Source organism: Macaca mulatta, chromosome 8 (genome assembly GCF_049350105.2).
Source record: "Macaca mulatta isolate MMU2019108-1 chromosome 8, T2T-MMU8v2.0, whole genome shotgun sequence".
Taxonomy (NCBI): domain Eukaryota; kingdom Metazoa; phylum Chordata; class Mammalia; order Primates; family Cercopithecidae; genus Macaca; species Macaca mulatta.
In genome coordinates, this window is record NC_133413.1 from 17,258,547 (window position 1) to 17,275,848 (window position 17,302).

The 17,302-nt window shown below is 37.6% G+C and overlaps 1 protein-coding gene and 1 pseudogene across 5 annotated transcripts in view; one reads left to right on the top strand and one right to left on the bottom strand.

Annotated features, from left to right (window-relative positions):
* The window catches only part of TUSC3 (tumor suppressor candidate 3), a 309,201-nt gene that overhangs the window by 122,441 nt on the left and 169,458 nt on the right, over positions 1-17,302 (top strand). For all 5 annotated transcript variants that reach the window (XM_077942417.1, XM_077942416.1, XM_015144789.3 and 2 more), the window contains 1 exon segment: positions 5,213-5,302. In XM_077942417.1, the coding sequence (XP_077798543.1) occupies positions 5,213-5,302 (90 nt within the window).
* On the bottom strand, positions 16,055-16,919 carry LOC100429395 (clathrin light chain A pseudogene; annotated as a pseudogene).

Sequence of the window (17,302 nt, forward strand, 5' to 3'; positions counted from 1 at the left end):
GATTTCTTAGAACATAAGAAGTGGTAACCATAATAGAAGCAGTAATTGATAAACTGAACTACATTAAAATTAAGAACTTCTGTTTGTCAAAAACACGATTAATAAGATGAAAAGAAAGACAGGCCTCATGTTTTGGTGAGGACTATTTGCCATGTATACATTTAACAAAGAACTTGTATCAAGAAATATAAAAAGCTTGACAAAACGAGAAGAAAAAGACAACCAAGTTTTAAAAGAGGTAAATGGCGTGCTGGGTACTTTACAAAAATGTCCAAATTTCACTAAACATGTGAAAAGGTATTCAACCTTATTAATCAGGGAAATGCAAATAAAATGACAATGTGACACTATCATGCCTCTACCAGAAAAACTAGAATAAACACACAGAGGCACACAGCTAGTACCAATAATTGGTGAAGATGGATATCAACTGGATCTCTCATGTACCGCTATGTGGAATATAAATTTCATTCAACCTCCTGAGAAATGTATTTGGTTATATCTATTAAAGCTGAGTACTTACATACTCTGTGATACAGAATTTTCCAGAAAATGTTCCTTACCTTGGGCAGGTTATGTAGATGATGATTAGGAAGAGACACGGGAGAGCTCCTGTCTTTCTGATAGCGTTCCTTTGCTTGATTTCAAAGCTAGTCGCAAGGATGTGTTTGTTTTGTGAAAATTAATCTAGCTATAACTATGAATCATGCCTTTTTTGTATGAATATAGTTAAATAAAAATATTTTAGTCAGATTAATTGCAAAACTAAAACTTCCAGATTGCTGAAAGTAGTGAAATGGTGACATGTCAGTTGTCACAACCAAAAAAGGATGCATCAGTTATAAGAATTTTGATAAACTGAAACCTAGGCTGTTTTGCATTTTAGAAGTGCATGTTACTTACTGTTTTCTTGTTTCTTATGAAAAGTGCCAGAGCTGTATGAATAAATACATTTGTCACTACTTCAAATGATTCTGCATGTTATTCCAGGTTTGAACCTGGTTTTGTTTTATTAAACCATTTCCTGGCATCTTGAATAAATCATGTATTAAGATGATTTTTTAAACTTGTGACATACCATAACTAGTATTGCTACTGCTGTTGTCTCTTTTCCTCCGTGTAGAATGTAAGCTTCTTGATGACAGTTTTCTATCTTATATTTTTGTTCATCGCTTTATTCTCTGCTTCTAAATCAGTTCTTAAATATATAGTATCTTGAGTGAATAAATGAATCTTTTTTAAATATCAGGGCACATGCTACTTATTCAAGATTTCTAGCTGAGGATGGGAAGCCTCTTGATTTTACTTAATTCTTACATCTCTAGTGTCTGGTATACAGTAGTACTCCAGTAAGTAATTGTTAAATAAATAAAACAAACTGGAAGGGTTCTGTGGAGAACCATCTATGGGCCATGAGTTAACCCTGTTTTAGTAGAAGATTGACTGGGTTGACATAGCATTAACAAGATGTGGATGCAGGCATTACCATCATGGATGCAGGGGGAAGCAGGAAGAGTGGCCTGAATGGAGAGTGCAGTGCCAGTTAAGGCGTGCTAGCACATAGAGCCATTTAGGAGTATGGGAGCAAATTGTGGAGGGCTTTGGAATAATAATAATATTTATTGAGCATGTGTTGTGTATTGTGTGCAATTTTTAAGTACTCTACATGGATTAACCTACTTAAAACCCCTGCAGTTTAGGAAGATTGATACCAGTATTATCCTAATGTTTTAGATAGGAAACTGAGGCCCAAAGCAATGGACTTGCTCAAGGTTGCACAGGTGCTGAAGATACGTCTGCAACTTGAGTATTACAATTTACAAGCCTCCATTCCCAACTATTATAATAAAGTTCTAGGCAAGGTACTTTAAACATACCAGTGGTAGGTCTTAAGAGCATAGAAGGTTCTTGGGTAGATACTCCTGTTTGTAAATATCTTAGTTGGTTAAATGTTTTTATAGCCAAAGAAAGACTTTTTATATTCTCATTCTCTCTCTCTCCTTCTTCCCCTCTCCCCCCACCTCTCTCTCTCTCTCTCCCCCCTCCATCTCCCTCCTCTCTCTCCCTCCTCTTTCTCTCTCTTTCTCTCTCTTTCTCTGTCTCTGCCTCTCCCCCCTTCCTTCCCCTCCCCCTGCCCTTAGGAGATGTCCAGGCTGGAGTGCAGTGACATGATCTTGGCTCACTGCAACCTTCACTTCCTGGGCTCAAGTCATTCTCCTGCCTCAACCTCCTGAGTAGCTGAGACTACAGGTGCACGCCACCATGCCCAACAAATTTTTGTGTTTTTTTTTTTTATAGAGACAGGGTTTTGCCATGTTAGCCCAGCTGGTCTCACCCCTGGGCTCAAGCGATCCTCTTGCCTCACTCTCCCAAAGTGCTGGAATTACAGGTATGAGCCACCACGCTCAGCCAGTTTACCTGCTTTCTTCATTTTCTTTCTAACTCTCTTGACTTGTGCGTCCCTGTTTCCTGGGCAGCTGTTCATGAACCAGCTTATGGGATTATTTTCTATGCCTGCTTTTCTTCTCCCACCCTACCTACTGTCCTAGAACAACTTCATCCATTCCTATGACTATAGTAACCAACTATGTGCTCACAATCCCCAAATCTATAGCTTTTTCCTAGATGACTGTTATTAAACAGTATATGCAAGTGTCTCGTAGACATCTCAGTGGTTTTTTGAAGTGAATGTTTTGAAAGCACATTAGAATCAGTCATTTTAAAACTGAACTCCAGATCTTTGTAACCTGCTTCCCTTTCACTTACATGCTTCTGTCACTCTGTATCTCACTGGGCCATACTACTCTGCTGCTCCAGTCATATCAGAAACAGTGGGGTTAGTTTTGATTCTCTTATTTTCTATCACATCACTCAATCACCAAAACTTACTGACTCCACCTATTAAATATTTGCCCTGTATGTCTGCTTCTCTCAATTGTTACCTGTATCATGAAGTAGACCACAGTAGTCTCTCGTATTTATGCATCAGCCTCCAAACTGATGTCTCCAGTCTATTCTCCAAACTGTGATTAGTGCCTCCTTTCTAAAATACATACTTCACCATGTGCTTTTGTAATTCAGTATTGGAATATTATGGAATCAGTAAATGGAGGGAGAGAAGGAGTGAACATATACATAAAAGCAAAACCAAAGGTAAATACCATAGTTACTATTGCTGTTTTAGTGACAAGGGTTAAGGCATAAAAAGATAAAACTGTAGTATTACCAAGTGTTTATTAAAAACAAAAGGTAATTTGTTTATACTATAAATGTTTTTGCTCACAAGATGTATCTTTTCCTGGATTTTTTTTTTTTAAGATAGGGTCTTGCTCTGTTGCCCAGGCTGGAATGCAGTCACATGATCATGGCTCACTGCAGTCTCGACCTCCCAGCTCAGATGATCCTCTCACCTCAGCCTCCTGAGTAGCTGGGACTACAGGTGCACGCCACCATGCCTGGCTAATTTTTTATTTTTATTTTTATTTATTTATTTTTTTTGTAGAGATGGTTTTGCCATGTTGCCCAGACTGGTCTCAAACTCTTGAGCTCAAATGATCCACCTGCCTCAGCCTCCCAAAGTGCTGGGATTACAGGTGTGAGCCACTGTCCCTGGCCTGCAGTTTTTTTTAAGGGCTCATTCTGTTGCCCAGGCTGGGTTTGAAATCCTGAGCTCAAGGGATCCTCCCATCTCAGTCTTCTGAGTAGTTGAGATTATAAGCACATGCCACCATGTCTGGCTCCTTTTTCTGGATTTTAAAATATAGTCTGCCTAAAACACTATGTTATATTTATAGCATAAATAATCAACTTTAATGTATACTCCAAATTTACTGATACGATACTCTTATACATTAAATATAGAATTTATTTCTCTCATATAACAATTTCAAATTTTTAATTGATGTTTTTAGATGGGGAATCACTCTCTGTGCTCACCCTGGGCTTAATAGTCTATCTAGTCTGTTTACCAAGTTTAAGTGAAAATATTTTATAAAATCCTGACTCAGAAAATATTCCAACCTAGGCTTAGTCTGTAAGACAAATCTGGCTTTTAAAAAGTCTGAGTTAATTTCAGAGTTATTCTCAAGAAAGTCAGAAAGGGCTTCAGATTAACCCCTCTAAAGCTGTGTCATTATCTGTTGCAACACTTTGGCTGCCAAGCAGAAAACACAATCCAAATGTATTTTCTGGGTTTAGATATTGTTTCTTATTTGCCCCACTTTACTTCTTCCCTTTTGTATCCTTTTCTTCTTTAAAAATTGTGCTAACCTAGAACATTTAGACTCCCAGTTATATGTTGCTCATTCTTGTCTTTGGTGTTTGTGGTGGTGGTGGTGGTGGTACTGTTTTTGGTACAAATGCCTATCAGAGCCAGGAAGCTGAAGTAAGGAGTGATTGGGCAAGATACAGGACATCAGGAAGTCCAGGTACCATTTTGACCTAGAGAACATATTTGGTCTAAAGGAGTCCCATTTCATTAACTTAAAAATATTTTATGATTTAAACAAAACATTCTGACATCTCAGTTACACTGATTGAACTGTGACTTCTGGTTTATACATTCTCTGCCCACCCTCCCTGCAATGCCTTGATCTTCAATATTAGTTTTCCAAATACAGTTTTTTCTGATACATCCAGCAGGTATATAATCTCTGTGAGTTATTCCTGGCTGTGTCTTTTTGTGATTTCTTCTATCTCTTAACATCTTCTGAATTTACTATGTCGTACACTTTGCTGAAAGTATTTAGGTACTTAACAGAGATTTAAGTACCATAATCCAAGAATGTAGGCTTTTGGTTATCCAAACTAATAGAAGAATGATGTTTAGAGGATATAGAAGATGATTATCATATCCTTTAAAATATCACTAAAACATCAAGCGTGTCATCTGTGCTTCTGACTGGCTCAGGTGAGCACATAATATCAGATTGCCTGTCACCAGGTCAGATGCTTTACATATGTTACCCGATGCAATCATTAACATATTTCTTTAACAGAGCTGGCATCCCAATTTTATAGATATGGAATCTGAGATGTAGGGAGAATAAGTAACTTACTCAAAGTCACATAGTTAATAAGTGAAAATTTTTTAAATGGGTGAGCTGATATATGATTTTTAAAAGGTAGTTTCTTGATGACCATTGTCTTTTAGAAATGCATTATTCTGGTATTCTTTGGTTTACATATTGATATATTGCACCCTGTTTTTCAGTGTATAGTCTTTGCTATGACTTCTGGCCAGATGTGGAACCATATCCGTGGACCTCCATATGCTCATAAGAACCCACACAATGGACAAGTGGTAAGTATAATTTGTAAGCATGAATATTCTGAAGTTTAATCCAGCTTACTTCAGGAATAAGAAATTATGTTTAGTATTTAGTAGGAAAATATGCTGTTTGTAATTCAAAATATATATTCTTTCTAATTTACTACCTGTGTCAGATATACACATACGCACACACACACACAATATTACTTTTTTTAAGGATGAAGTTCGCTTTAATGTTGATTTTAAAAATTAGTATCTACCATATCAAATATACGTGCATACACTATTTTTTCAAGTTTATCTACTGCTATGGCAATAATATATAACCGCACTAGAGGAAATTGGAACAGTTTGTAGTCAGTGTCCCTCCCATCCATGGTAAATTTAATTTTCTTCAGAAGAGATTAATTACGACATTGTCAAAAACCCTAGTGGTCATTGTATTAGAATGTTAGGAGCTCTTTGCCACAGAAGTAAAAGTGAAATTGATGTGCTGTTACATTAGTAGCAGAGTTCACATTAGTGACTGCCACTGAATTCACATAACTGAGTTTGTTGCCTTCTCCTTACATTCCATGAGTAGGAAATACTGTGATAAATCAACATAGAAACATACTGTCTTTGAGACAGTATTAGGGTGGTGAAGATGAACAGTTTTTCATTTTCTCTCTGACTTTTTCTACTTTTTCTTTTGGAAAAGGTACGTATTTTCCTACTACAGTGGTGAGGGAGCTGAGGTATTTATACACCAGATCTCATCAGTCATTTGCTGAGTGCTATTCTCTTGGCAGAGTTATTACTTCTCCAGCACTGGTGGACTTCATCTGTCAAAGAAAGCCAGCCAGTCAAAGAAATGCAGGTGCTGGTGGTGGAAGTCAGGCTGGAACACACTAAGGCATTAAGGGCAAAGAAACATGGGCAGTGTACTACTCATAGACTGTATTTACTACAACTTAGGTTAGTTTATTCTGTTTTAGTAGATTCCAACGGAGAGGACAAAAATCATGAAAAAAAAAACACATTTGGTATTGGTTTTATTTCAAGCTGTGCTCTGGAAAACAAAGCAACAAAAGTCTCATCAATTAAATATAGTTTTATTTATAAGCCAGTATCATATGTCTTGTAAACAGTCCTTCAGAAAAAAGTATAAAAATATATGCATATTTAAGAACATCTATCTCTATAAGAAATTTTATCTTTATTTCACATTTTAACAGGTCTTTTTAAAAATTTTAGATTGATGGAGTACATGCGCAGGTTGTTACAAGAGTATATTGTGTGGTGCTGAGGATTGGGCATTGCTGAGGCCATCACACAGATAGGAAGTTTTTCAGATTTTGGCCTCCTTCCCTCACTCCCTCTTTTTGGAGTCCCTAGCATCTGTTCTAATGTATATGTCCATATGCACCCAAGGTTTAGCTCCCACTTGTGAGAACATACAATATTTGTTTTCCTGTTTCTGCATGAATTTGCAACTCCAGCTGCATTCATGTTGATTCAGAGGATGTGATTTTGTTGTTTGTAATGGCTGCATAGTATTCCCTGGTGTATATGTACCATATTTTCTTTATTTAATTCACTGTGGATGAGCACCTAGGTTGATTTAATGTCTTCGCTATTGTGAATAATGCTACAGTGAACATACAAGTACTTGTGTCTTTTTGGTAGAACTGTTTATTTTCTTTTATGTATATACCCAGTAATGAGATTGCTAGGTAGAATGGCAGTTCTCATTTTAGTTCCTTGAAAGATCTCCAAACTGCTTTCCACAGTGGCTGAACTAATTTACATTCCCAGCAGTGGCGTATAAGCATTCCCTTTTCTCCACAGCCTTGCAAACATCTGTGTTTTTTTGACTTTTCTATAATAGCCATTCTGACTTGTGTGGTGTCTCATTGTAGTTTTGATTTGCATTTCTCTGATGATTAGTGTTGATGAGCCTTTTTTTCATGTTTATTGACCACTTGTATGTTTTCTTTTGAGAAGTATCAGTTCATATCCTTTGCCCACTTTTTAATGGGGTTCTCTATTTTTTACTTAAGTTTTTTAAGTTCCTTATAGATTCTGGATATTAGTCCTTCATCAGATGCATAGTTTGTATTTTCTCCTGTGCAGGTTATCAATTTACTCTGTTGATAGTTTCTTTTGCTGTGTAGAAGCTCTTCAGTATAATTAGGTTCTACTTGTCAATTTTTGTTTTATTTGGATTGCTCTTGAAGACTTAGTCATGAAATGTTTGACTAGACCAGTGTCCAAAAGGATATTTCTTAGGTTTTCATCTGGGATTTTTATAGTTTTAGGTATTTTTAAGTCTTTAATCCATTTTGAGTTAATTTTGTATATATGGAAAGCTAGGAGTCACGTTTCATTCTTTTGCATATGGCTAGCCACTTACCCCAGCACCATTTATTGAATAGGTGTTTATTCCCCATTGTTTGTGTAGACTTTGTCAAAGATCAGGTGGTTGTAGATGTGTAACTTTACTTCTGGGTTGTCTGTTTTGTTGCATTGGTCTGCACGTCTATTTTTGTACCAATACTATGCTGTTTTGGTTACTGTTGCTTTGTAGTATAGTTTGATGTTAGGTAATATCCCTCTAGCTTTGTCATTTTTGCTTAGGATTACTTTGACTATTTATGCTATGTTTGGGTTCCATATGAATTTTAGAATAGCTTTTTTTTTTTTTTTCTAATTCTGTGAAAAATCATGGTAAATGGAGAGGAATGGTACTTAACCTGTACATTGCTTTGGGCAGAATGGCCATTTTAATGATAGTGAGCCTTCCAATCCATGAGCATGGGATGTTTTTCCCTTTATTTGTGTCATCCGTGATTTCTTTCAGCAATGTTTTGTAGCTCTCCTTATAGAGATCTTTCACCTCTTTGGTTACATGTATGCCTAGGTAATGTGTGTGTGTGTGTGGCAGTTGTGAATAAGAATGTGTTCTTGATTTGATTCTCAGCTTGAACGTTATCTCAATAACTCAAGCATTATTGAGAAATGCTACTAATTTTTGTAGATTGATTTTGTATCCCGAAACTTTACTGAAATCGTTTATCAAGCCTTTTGCTAGAGTCTTTAGGGTTTTCTAGATATAGAATCATATGGTCTGCAAAAAGAGATACTTTGACTTATTCTTTTCCTAAATGGATGTCTTCTGTTTCTTTTTCTTGCCTTATTGCTCTCATGAAGACTTCCAGTACTATGCTGAATAGGAGCAGAGAGTGGACATACTTGTCTTGTTCCAGTTCTCAGGGAGAATGGTTACAGCTGTTGTCTCTTGTTTGGTATGATGTTGCCTGTGGGTTTGTCTTAGATGGCTCTTATGATTTTGAAGTATATTCCTTTGATGCATTTGAGGATTTTTATCACGAATAGATGCTGGACATTATTGAAAGCTTTTTCTGTGCCTATTGTGATGATGGTATGGTTTTGTTTTTAAATATGTTTATGTGGCATATTACATTTATTGATTTGTGTATGTTGAACCAACTTGGCATTCCAGAAATGAAACCTCCTTGATTATAGTGAGTTAACTTTTGAATGTGCTGTTGGATTCAGTTTGCTATAATAATATTTTGTTGAGGATTTTTACATTTATGTTCGTTAGTGATATTGGTGTATAATTTTTTGTTGTTGTTCTGTCTTTGCCAGGTTTTGGTATCAGTGCTGCTGGCTACATAGAATGTGTTAGGGAGGATTCCTCCTTTGTTTTTTTTTTTTCTGAGTAGTTTCAGTAGGGTTGGTACCAGTTCTTCTTTATATATTTTACAGAATTCATCTGAATACATCTGGTCCAGGGCTTTTTTTGGTTAGTAGGTTTTTTATTACTGATTCAATTTCGGAAGTCAGTATTTGTCTGTTCAGGGTTTCGGTTTCTTCCTGGTTCAGTCTTGGAAGAGTGTATGTTTCCAGGAATTTATCTATTTACTCTAGATTTTCTAGTTTTTGTACAATGAGGTATCAATATAGTGCCTGAGTATCTTTTTTATTTCTGTGGCATCAGTTGTAACGTCACCTTTGTCATTTCTGATTGTGCTTATTTGGATCTTTTCTTTTTCTTCTTTGTTAATCTAGCCAATAGTCTTTTGATCTTGTTTATCCTTTCAAAGAACCAACTTTTGGTTTCATTGATTCTTTATGTAGATTTCTGGGCTTCAATTTCATTCAGTTATGCTCTGATTTTAGTTATTTATTTTTGTCTGCTACCTTTTGGGCTAGTTTTTTCTTGTTTTTCTAATTTCTCTAGATGTGATGTTACATCGTTGAGATTTTTCTGTCTTCTTGATATAGGTATTTAAACACTATAAACATTTCTCTTAACATTGCTTTTACTGTATCCTAAAGATTTTGGTATGTTGTATCTTTGCTGTCATTTGATTCAAAGAATTTTTTATTTTCTGCCTTAATTTGTTATTTACCCAAAAATCATTCAGGAGCAAGTTGTTTAGTTACTGTGTAATTTTGTGTTTTTGAGATTTCCTCTTGAAATTAATTTCTATTTTTATTCCACTGTGATCTGAGAATATGCTCGGTATGATTTTGATTGTTTTGAATACTTTGTGACCAAGGATGTGATTGATCTTTGAGTATGTTTCATGTTCAGATAAGATAAGAAGAATGTTTATTCTGTGGTTGTTTTGCAGAGTATTCTGTAGATGTCAGTTAAGTCCATTGCATTTAATTTAAGTTCAGAATTTCTTTGTTAATTTTCTGCCTCAGTTATCTGTCTAATGCTGTGATTGGGGTCTCGACATTCCCCCACTATTGTTGTGTGCCTATCCAAGTCTTTTTGTAAGTCTAGAAATTTTTTATGAATGTTTTATGAATCTAGGTGCTCCAATTTTGGATGCATATATATTTAAGATACTTAAGTCTTCTGAATGAACTCTTTATCATTATGTAATTACCTTCTTTGTCCTTTTTTAACTGTTGTTGATTTAAAGTCAGTTTTATCTCATATAAGTACAGTCTCTGCTCTGTTTTTTCTTTTGAGTGTTAGATCTTTATCCATTACTTTGAGCCTATGAGTATTGTTACATGTGAAATGGATCTATTGGAGATGGAACATATTTTAATGCAGTTTTCCACTGTCTATTAAGTGGAGCATTTAGACTGTTTACATTCATCGTTAATACTGATATGCGAAGTTTTCTTCCTGTTGTGGTGGTGTTAGCTGGTTAACCTTTAGTCTTGATTGTGTAGTTGCGTTATAGGGTCTCTGGGCCATGTGCTTATGTGTGTTTCTGTGGTGGCAGCTATTATTCTTTGTTTCCATGTTTAGAACTTTCTTAAGTAGCTCTTGTAAAGCCAGGCTTGTGGTAATGAATTCTCGTAGTGATTGATTCTCTGGGAAAGATTTTATTTTTTCACTTATCAGCTTGTTTGGCATGAGATGAAATTCTTGGTTGGAATTTTGTTTCTTTAAGAATTCTAAAAGTTGGCCCCGCTCTCTTCTGGCTTGTATGTTTTCTGACAGGAATTCCTATGTTAGCCTGATGGGGTTCCCTTCATAGGTGATATGACCCTTTTCTCTAGCTGCCTTTAAGATTTTTCTTTTGCATTGTCCTTGGAAAGGCTGATGACTATTTGCCTTGGGGACAGTCATCTTGTGTAGTTTCTTGCAGGGAATCTCTGCATTTCTTTTTATTTGCACATTCATTTCTCTAATGAGATTGGGGAAATATTTGTGGGTTATATCCTCAAATATGTTTTCCAAGTTTTCTGCTTTCTCTTAAGAATGCAAAATGAGTCATAGATTTGGTTGTTTTACATAATCTCTTATTTCTCAGAGGCTTTGTTCATTTTTTAAAATTATTTTTTCTTTATCTGACTGGGTTGATTTGAAGGAGTGATCTTCAGGCTCTAAAATTGTTTCTTCTGCTTGATCTAGTCTATTGTTAAGACTTCCAACTGTAATTTGAAATTCCTGTAGTGGATTTCTCAATTCCAGAGGTTTAGTTTGTTTCTTTCTTACTATATCTTTGTTGTCTTTCAAATTTTGAATTGCTTTTCTGACGTGCTTGGAGTGGATTTCAACTTCCTGTTGGATCTCATTGAGCTTCTTTGCCATCCAGCTTCTGAATTTATATCTTTAATTTCACACGTTTCATCCTGGTTAGGATCGATTGTTAGGGAGCTAGTGCAATCCTTTGGACATTACAAAAGACGAACTTTTTCAATTCTTGTACTTCCTGCACTGATTCCTTCTCAGAAAGAACTGGTGCTTTTTCTTTTTGAATTTGCTGTTGTTTGGTTGGGGCTTTTTATTTTTATATTCTTTTTTCCTTGAAGGTTTGACTATGGTGTATGGTGTGTATAGTCAGTTGGCTTTGTCTCTGAGTGCTTTCATAGGGCCAAGACTTTGTACGGTTTCCTTGGTTGTAAATAGGTTCCTGTGGTGGGTTTCACAGGCTCTGAGTGTTGAAGCTATGTGGTTTTGTTTGGTGTTGTAATTCAGAGTGCAGTCCACTGGATGACACTTAAGAGGTAAGGGCATGCAAATAGGATCTTAGTTGTGCTCTCCACTATTGTATTTCATTGCATCCACAGTAGTGCTCTGGGGAGGGAAGGCGGGGGCGAGATATGACTGCCTCTCTGCTTTCTGAGCTTTGGCGGTAACCCATTCAACTACTGGTGCCTTTCCAATGTTTTCCTTGCCCTGGGGGTGGGTAGGGGGTGGGCTCTAATGGGCTATGCTTCTGCCTCCTGTAGAGCAGTCCAGGAGAGTCACAACTCGTTGGAAACCCACTCTTCTCTGTATTTGCGTGAGTCAGAGCGAGTTGTGGAGTGTGTTCACTGGTGGTCTGGTGACGCAGCAGATGAAGGGCAGAGGATCCTGACCAGGGCAGCAGTGGAACCATATGTACAACTGGTATATTTTCAACCTGGCAGCCCAACAAGCTTGAGTTCTCCTGACCTGGTGGGTCTCCCTCCAGTGTCTGCACCAGGAGCAGGCCCAACCGGCTAAGCTTGTCCTAAGCCTTCTGCACCCAGATAACTGTTCTAGACATTTGATGCCTTGGGACTCCTTGGGGAAGAAGCTGCAGCTGGCTGTCAGGCTGCATTCATCCCGGACTGGTCTTATGGAAGGGAGGATGCCCAGCTCTGATGTCGGCACATGAGCCCATGCCACAGTCTTCTCTGTGTTCTGAGACTGAGGGCTGCTTCCCCACTCAAGCTAAGGCCACAGATCTCAGCTTGGTATCCCTGGGTGGTGTCGTCAAGTCCTGGGGAGTTGGGACCAGATTCAGGGGTTTGTTCTCTAGCCCCTGGATGTCAGGCACCAGCTGTGCTGCAGGAGAGCAGACTGCTCCTAGGCCTGCAGCAAAACACTCAGATGGGGCAATGGAGGCTGTGCTGTGGGCACACTTCTGCAAGATCACTCAGGCAGGCAGGCTTAGGAGAGGCCACGGGGTTACATGGATCAGATGCCCCCCAGCCCTGTAGCAATGGTGGCTCTGCTCTCTTCCAGCCTAGCAGACAGCAGGAGCTGCAGCCACTCAGTACAGCATGGCAAGCCTTGGGGCATGGACACCTATGGTCCCACATTTTGCTGCAGCTGCACTGCACAGTGAAACATTTGGGGATGTATGCAAGTTTGAGCTGTGCTTCTGCCTGTTCTCTGGGTGGCTTCCCTGCCAGTTCAGAGGTCTTTGGGGGTCTTGGGAAACCTGTAGCTGGGATCCCAGAGGTATGTGGTGGGAGTGTGGTGCCGAAGTTCCTTCACTCACTGCTTCTTCAGGTCTGGTTCAGTACAGGGGGCGGGTCCTAGTGCCCAGCAACTCTGAGTGGCCTCCTAGCTTCCTCCCTCTTTAATCACAATGTCCATCTCCTCTCTGTTGACCTGATGCTTTCTCACAAAATCTTTATTCAGAGTGTGATGGTTTATTTGATATTTTGGTTCCGCTTGGTGGAATAGACAGTTCCCGGCTGTTTCTAGTTAGACATCTTGAAGATTTAAAAAATTCTTAAACAGATGGATAGATAATTTGTTCCCTTATCAGAAAGTTTATTATTGATGCTATGTCAACAGGGCCTTTGTTTTGAATTGTATTTTTCAGAAGTGGTGTTGACTGCAGTCCTCTGAGCCATTTATTTCTACTGCACATTGACCTCAACATCAACAGTGTACATTTGGGGAAAACACTGTTTAGAATGGCACATAGTTTGTGGCAATCAACAGAATCAGTGTATAACAGACCTGTATCAGCTCTGATATTCTGATTCTATCTTTAATAGCTGAATTTTCCAACTGCAGTGAGCAAATTGGGCCTGACAAGCTTAATAAAAGACAGGAGTATTTTGCTGGGTGTTCTTTTAGTTCTTTGTTTTTTTTTTTGAAAAATTAGTGGTATTTGTAAGGCTAGTGACTCCGCTCACATTTTCATGTTAATTGTGAAATCAAACATGTCTAGGAAAACCTGAAGATATTGACAAAGTGTTTCTTCATTGAACTTAAATGTAAATGAACACAGAGAATATAAAGAAAATTAATAGTGCAGGCAGTGTGGTGCTGTGCTGATTTGCAAGTTTATTTGTTTGTCACTATTAAGATACTATGTAATGGCACAAGTCAAGTACTAATGGTCCACTGAACAGCATGAAAGTCAACACAAAAGCAGTCATTATTGTGTAACTAAAGGGAAACTATACAAACGTATGGTTACATAGGACATAGAAACAATTTCTGTTGTTAAAAAAGCAATAATCTTTTAACAATATGCACTTGACGAAATAAAGCTTATGCGTAGGCTGTAACTCCCACCATGAACAAATGCGTTACTTTCAAGATTGGGATTTTAGCTACTGCTTGACAAGAATTTCTCTGGGTTTGCCAGATATAGTCCAAAAATTTTCACTGCATTATAATTCAGTTGTGAGTAAAACTGAGTGTTATATTCTACATGCACATGCAGAACATTTTATTGCAAAATGACCTGCTGATGTAGTCTAAAATTTATCATTGAGGCATTTTTTTCCTATTTCTTAGGCAACCATATTATACTTTATCCAACTTTTTTCACTTTCATGCCTCAGGGATTTTGTATATGCTAGGTCTTTGAGAGCCATTAAGGATGGTATCATCCCATTTTTTTAAAAAGTTAAAAATCATATAGACTGATTTAGATTAAATGTAATGCTTTCAACAGAAATATTTACAAAGGGCATTCAGTAGCTTTATTACAGTCTTCATATCACCAGGAAAGAGAATGTTAACATTATCCTAAACCAAAAAACCCAGCAAGACAAGAGTAATTGACACACGTTAAGGATATACAGAAATCTTGGTGGTAGTATTTGGAATTGAGATTCTTCCCTTTTATTTATTTATGCCTTTATTTTTCTATCCACCTCACGTATCTGTTATGTACTCTGTTTGCACTAGTAGTACAGATGTATCATGCAGCTCATTGTCTAGTGGGGATACATAATATGATATCGGTTAGCCTAAAGTCTCAGTCTTACTTCTTATTGAGTTGCATGATATTTGAGACTGGAATTGTTTTAGAATTTTGCCTCAGCACCATGGTCATTTTATGGCTGTGACACTGCATCTGATCTCTTACAAACTCTGCCTTATCTTTATATTACTTTTTATTTTTTCATATTTGTGTCTGCCTCTTCATTCCTTCTTTCCACCTGGTTTTAATTTTTAGTGTCACCATTTAAACTAAACTATATGCATTCTTTATCCTAACATCTGACTGCATCTTGATTGCCAGCCCAGACTGCTCTTATACCTCCCTTCAATTGTTGCTACCTACCTATGATCCTGGCAATTAATTACAATGAAGAACCATGTGAATTGTACCCTTACTTCATAACAAAGCATTCACACATGGTAGATACTAAATTAACGATATTGCATAGATAAATAAATCTTTCTTTGCAAATAGGAACTCAAATTATATCTTTAGCCTTTCAAAATGTTAAGTGGATCAGAAAAAAATTGTTTTCTCTGCTAACATTTGTTTGTAATTAAAACCACATGCACAGTAGGATTATAGAACTACATAATGCGAATGTGTCTTAATATGTCAAACTTCATCTAATATAGTTCATTATTCTCTGAGTATCAAGAAGAAATACTACATCAGAGGAGAAAGTGTAAGAACAAAAAGACAGAATCAGTGCTCCCACAGAGAAAGGGATAAACTACTTGTTAACTTTTTCATATTCTTTAAATTTTTTCCTGTTAGGTAAATTGTGTAGTACATTGGAAAGAGTCCTATGGTCTTAAAAAAAAAAGAAATTATTTTCACATCAATGAAGTTAAGTGTAATTATATTAAAGATAATTCATAATTATGTACATTCAGGATTGAAAAAAACATTTTTCATTTATAACTCTACAATTTCAAAACAAGATGTACATTTCAATAACTCAGAAAAATTCTTTTCAATGCATGTTTATCAAGCGTCATTAGGTTTTGATTCCATATCATGCTAGTCTATGATTTTAGTAAGTTTTTCGTAGCCTTACATGAGATGAACATTCAAAAACTAACACTTAGTATTCTTTGTTTTTAACTTTTAGGTTCAAGGGTACACGTGCTGTTATATAGCTAAACTGTATGTCACAGGGGTTTGATGTACAGATTATTTCACTGCCCAGGTAATCAGTATAGTACCTGATGGGTAGTTTTATGATCCTCACCCTCAAGTAGGTCCTAGTGTCTGTTGTTTCTGTCTTTTGTTTTTTGTTTTTGTTTGAAATAGAAATTTATTCTCAGAATAATACACAAAAGCACAGGTTGAAGCTACTGTTAGGAGGCTTCCCTCCCTTCCATTTCCTCCTTCCCCCTCCTCTCTGTATGCCAGGGAGGACACAGTTGAAGGAAACATGCAATCACAAACAACAGTCAGCTCTAAACACAAAAAAGTTTGGTCCAAAAGAACTCAGCATAATTAATCCAGTTACTTTGTAGAACTTCACTGGGTAGGATGAAGATACTGCAGATGTAGTGTTTCCAAGGGCGGTTCATCAGTGCACCAGGGGTGCCTGCCCGAGGGAGCTGAGGACTGAGTGTGTGCGGGGGACCTCTTCGGCCTGCTTGCTGGACCTGGGGTTACAGTCACACAGCCAGGCCACTTGATGCCACTCAGTGCTGGGGGATGACTGATCAAAGTCATTTACAAAATCTTCTGCCCTTTGCCCTTTGTTGTTTGCCTTTGTTTTCTGTAGCTGCTCGTCTTGTCTTGCACACCACTCTTCCAGCTCCTTTTTCATGTTTTCTTTCCACTCTGCTTCTTGCTTCTGAGAATAGCCAGCAAGTGCTTCTAAGCGTTCCATTTTCTCTTCTTTCCATTTGCAAATATTTTCAGGCTGTGATTAGAATCGATCCACTTGTGAAATAGCTGCATAATTGTCTCTTGGACCATTAATTTCCTGGTGGTAGTCACCATCATCACTCCGTCAACAGCATCTGGACCCCTAGCTGTTTGCCTTGTGGCTGGGGCCAGGGGGCGACACCATCCAGGATGTCGAAGGTGGCCTTGTTGTTCTTGCTACCCGTAGTCTTGCTCTCTTGCTGTGCCAAGAAGGCCACTGCTGGGTCTTCTTCACTGGTGCCGGCCACTCCATTCCCCAGGACAGGATCCCCAGGGGTGCCAACAGGGACACCGAATGGATCTTGCTCAGCCATGTCTTGCAGTTTAATGGCACAGACACCAATGGTAAGAGACAAAGTAACCAATCCACCAACACCATGCCTGGCAATCTTGGTTGTGGTACCAATTGGGAGAGGTTGTTCCTTTCTTTGTGTCTATGTGTACTCAGTGTTTACCATCCACTTATAAGTGAGAACATGCTCTATTTGGTTTTCTGTTCCTGTGTTAGTTCACTTAGGATAATGGCATCCAACTCCATTCATGTTCTGCAAAGCACATGATCTCATTCTTTTTTATGGCCGCTTAATAGTCGTGTATATATATATATGTATATATGCACCACATTGTCTTTATCTGTTCTACCATTGATGAACATTTAGGTTAATTCCATTTCTTTGCTCCTATGAATAGTGTTGTG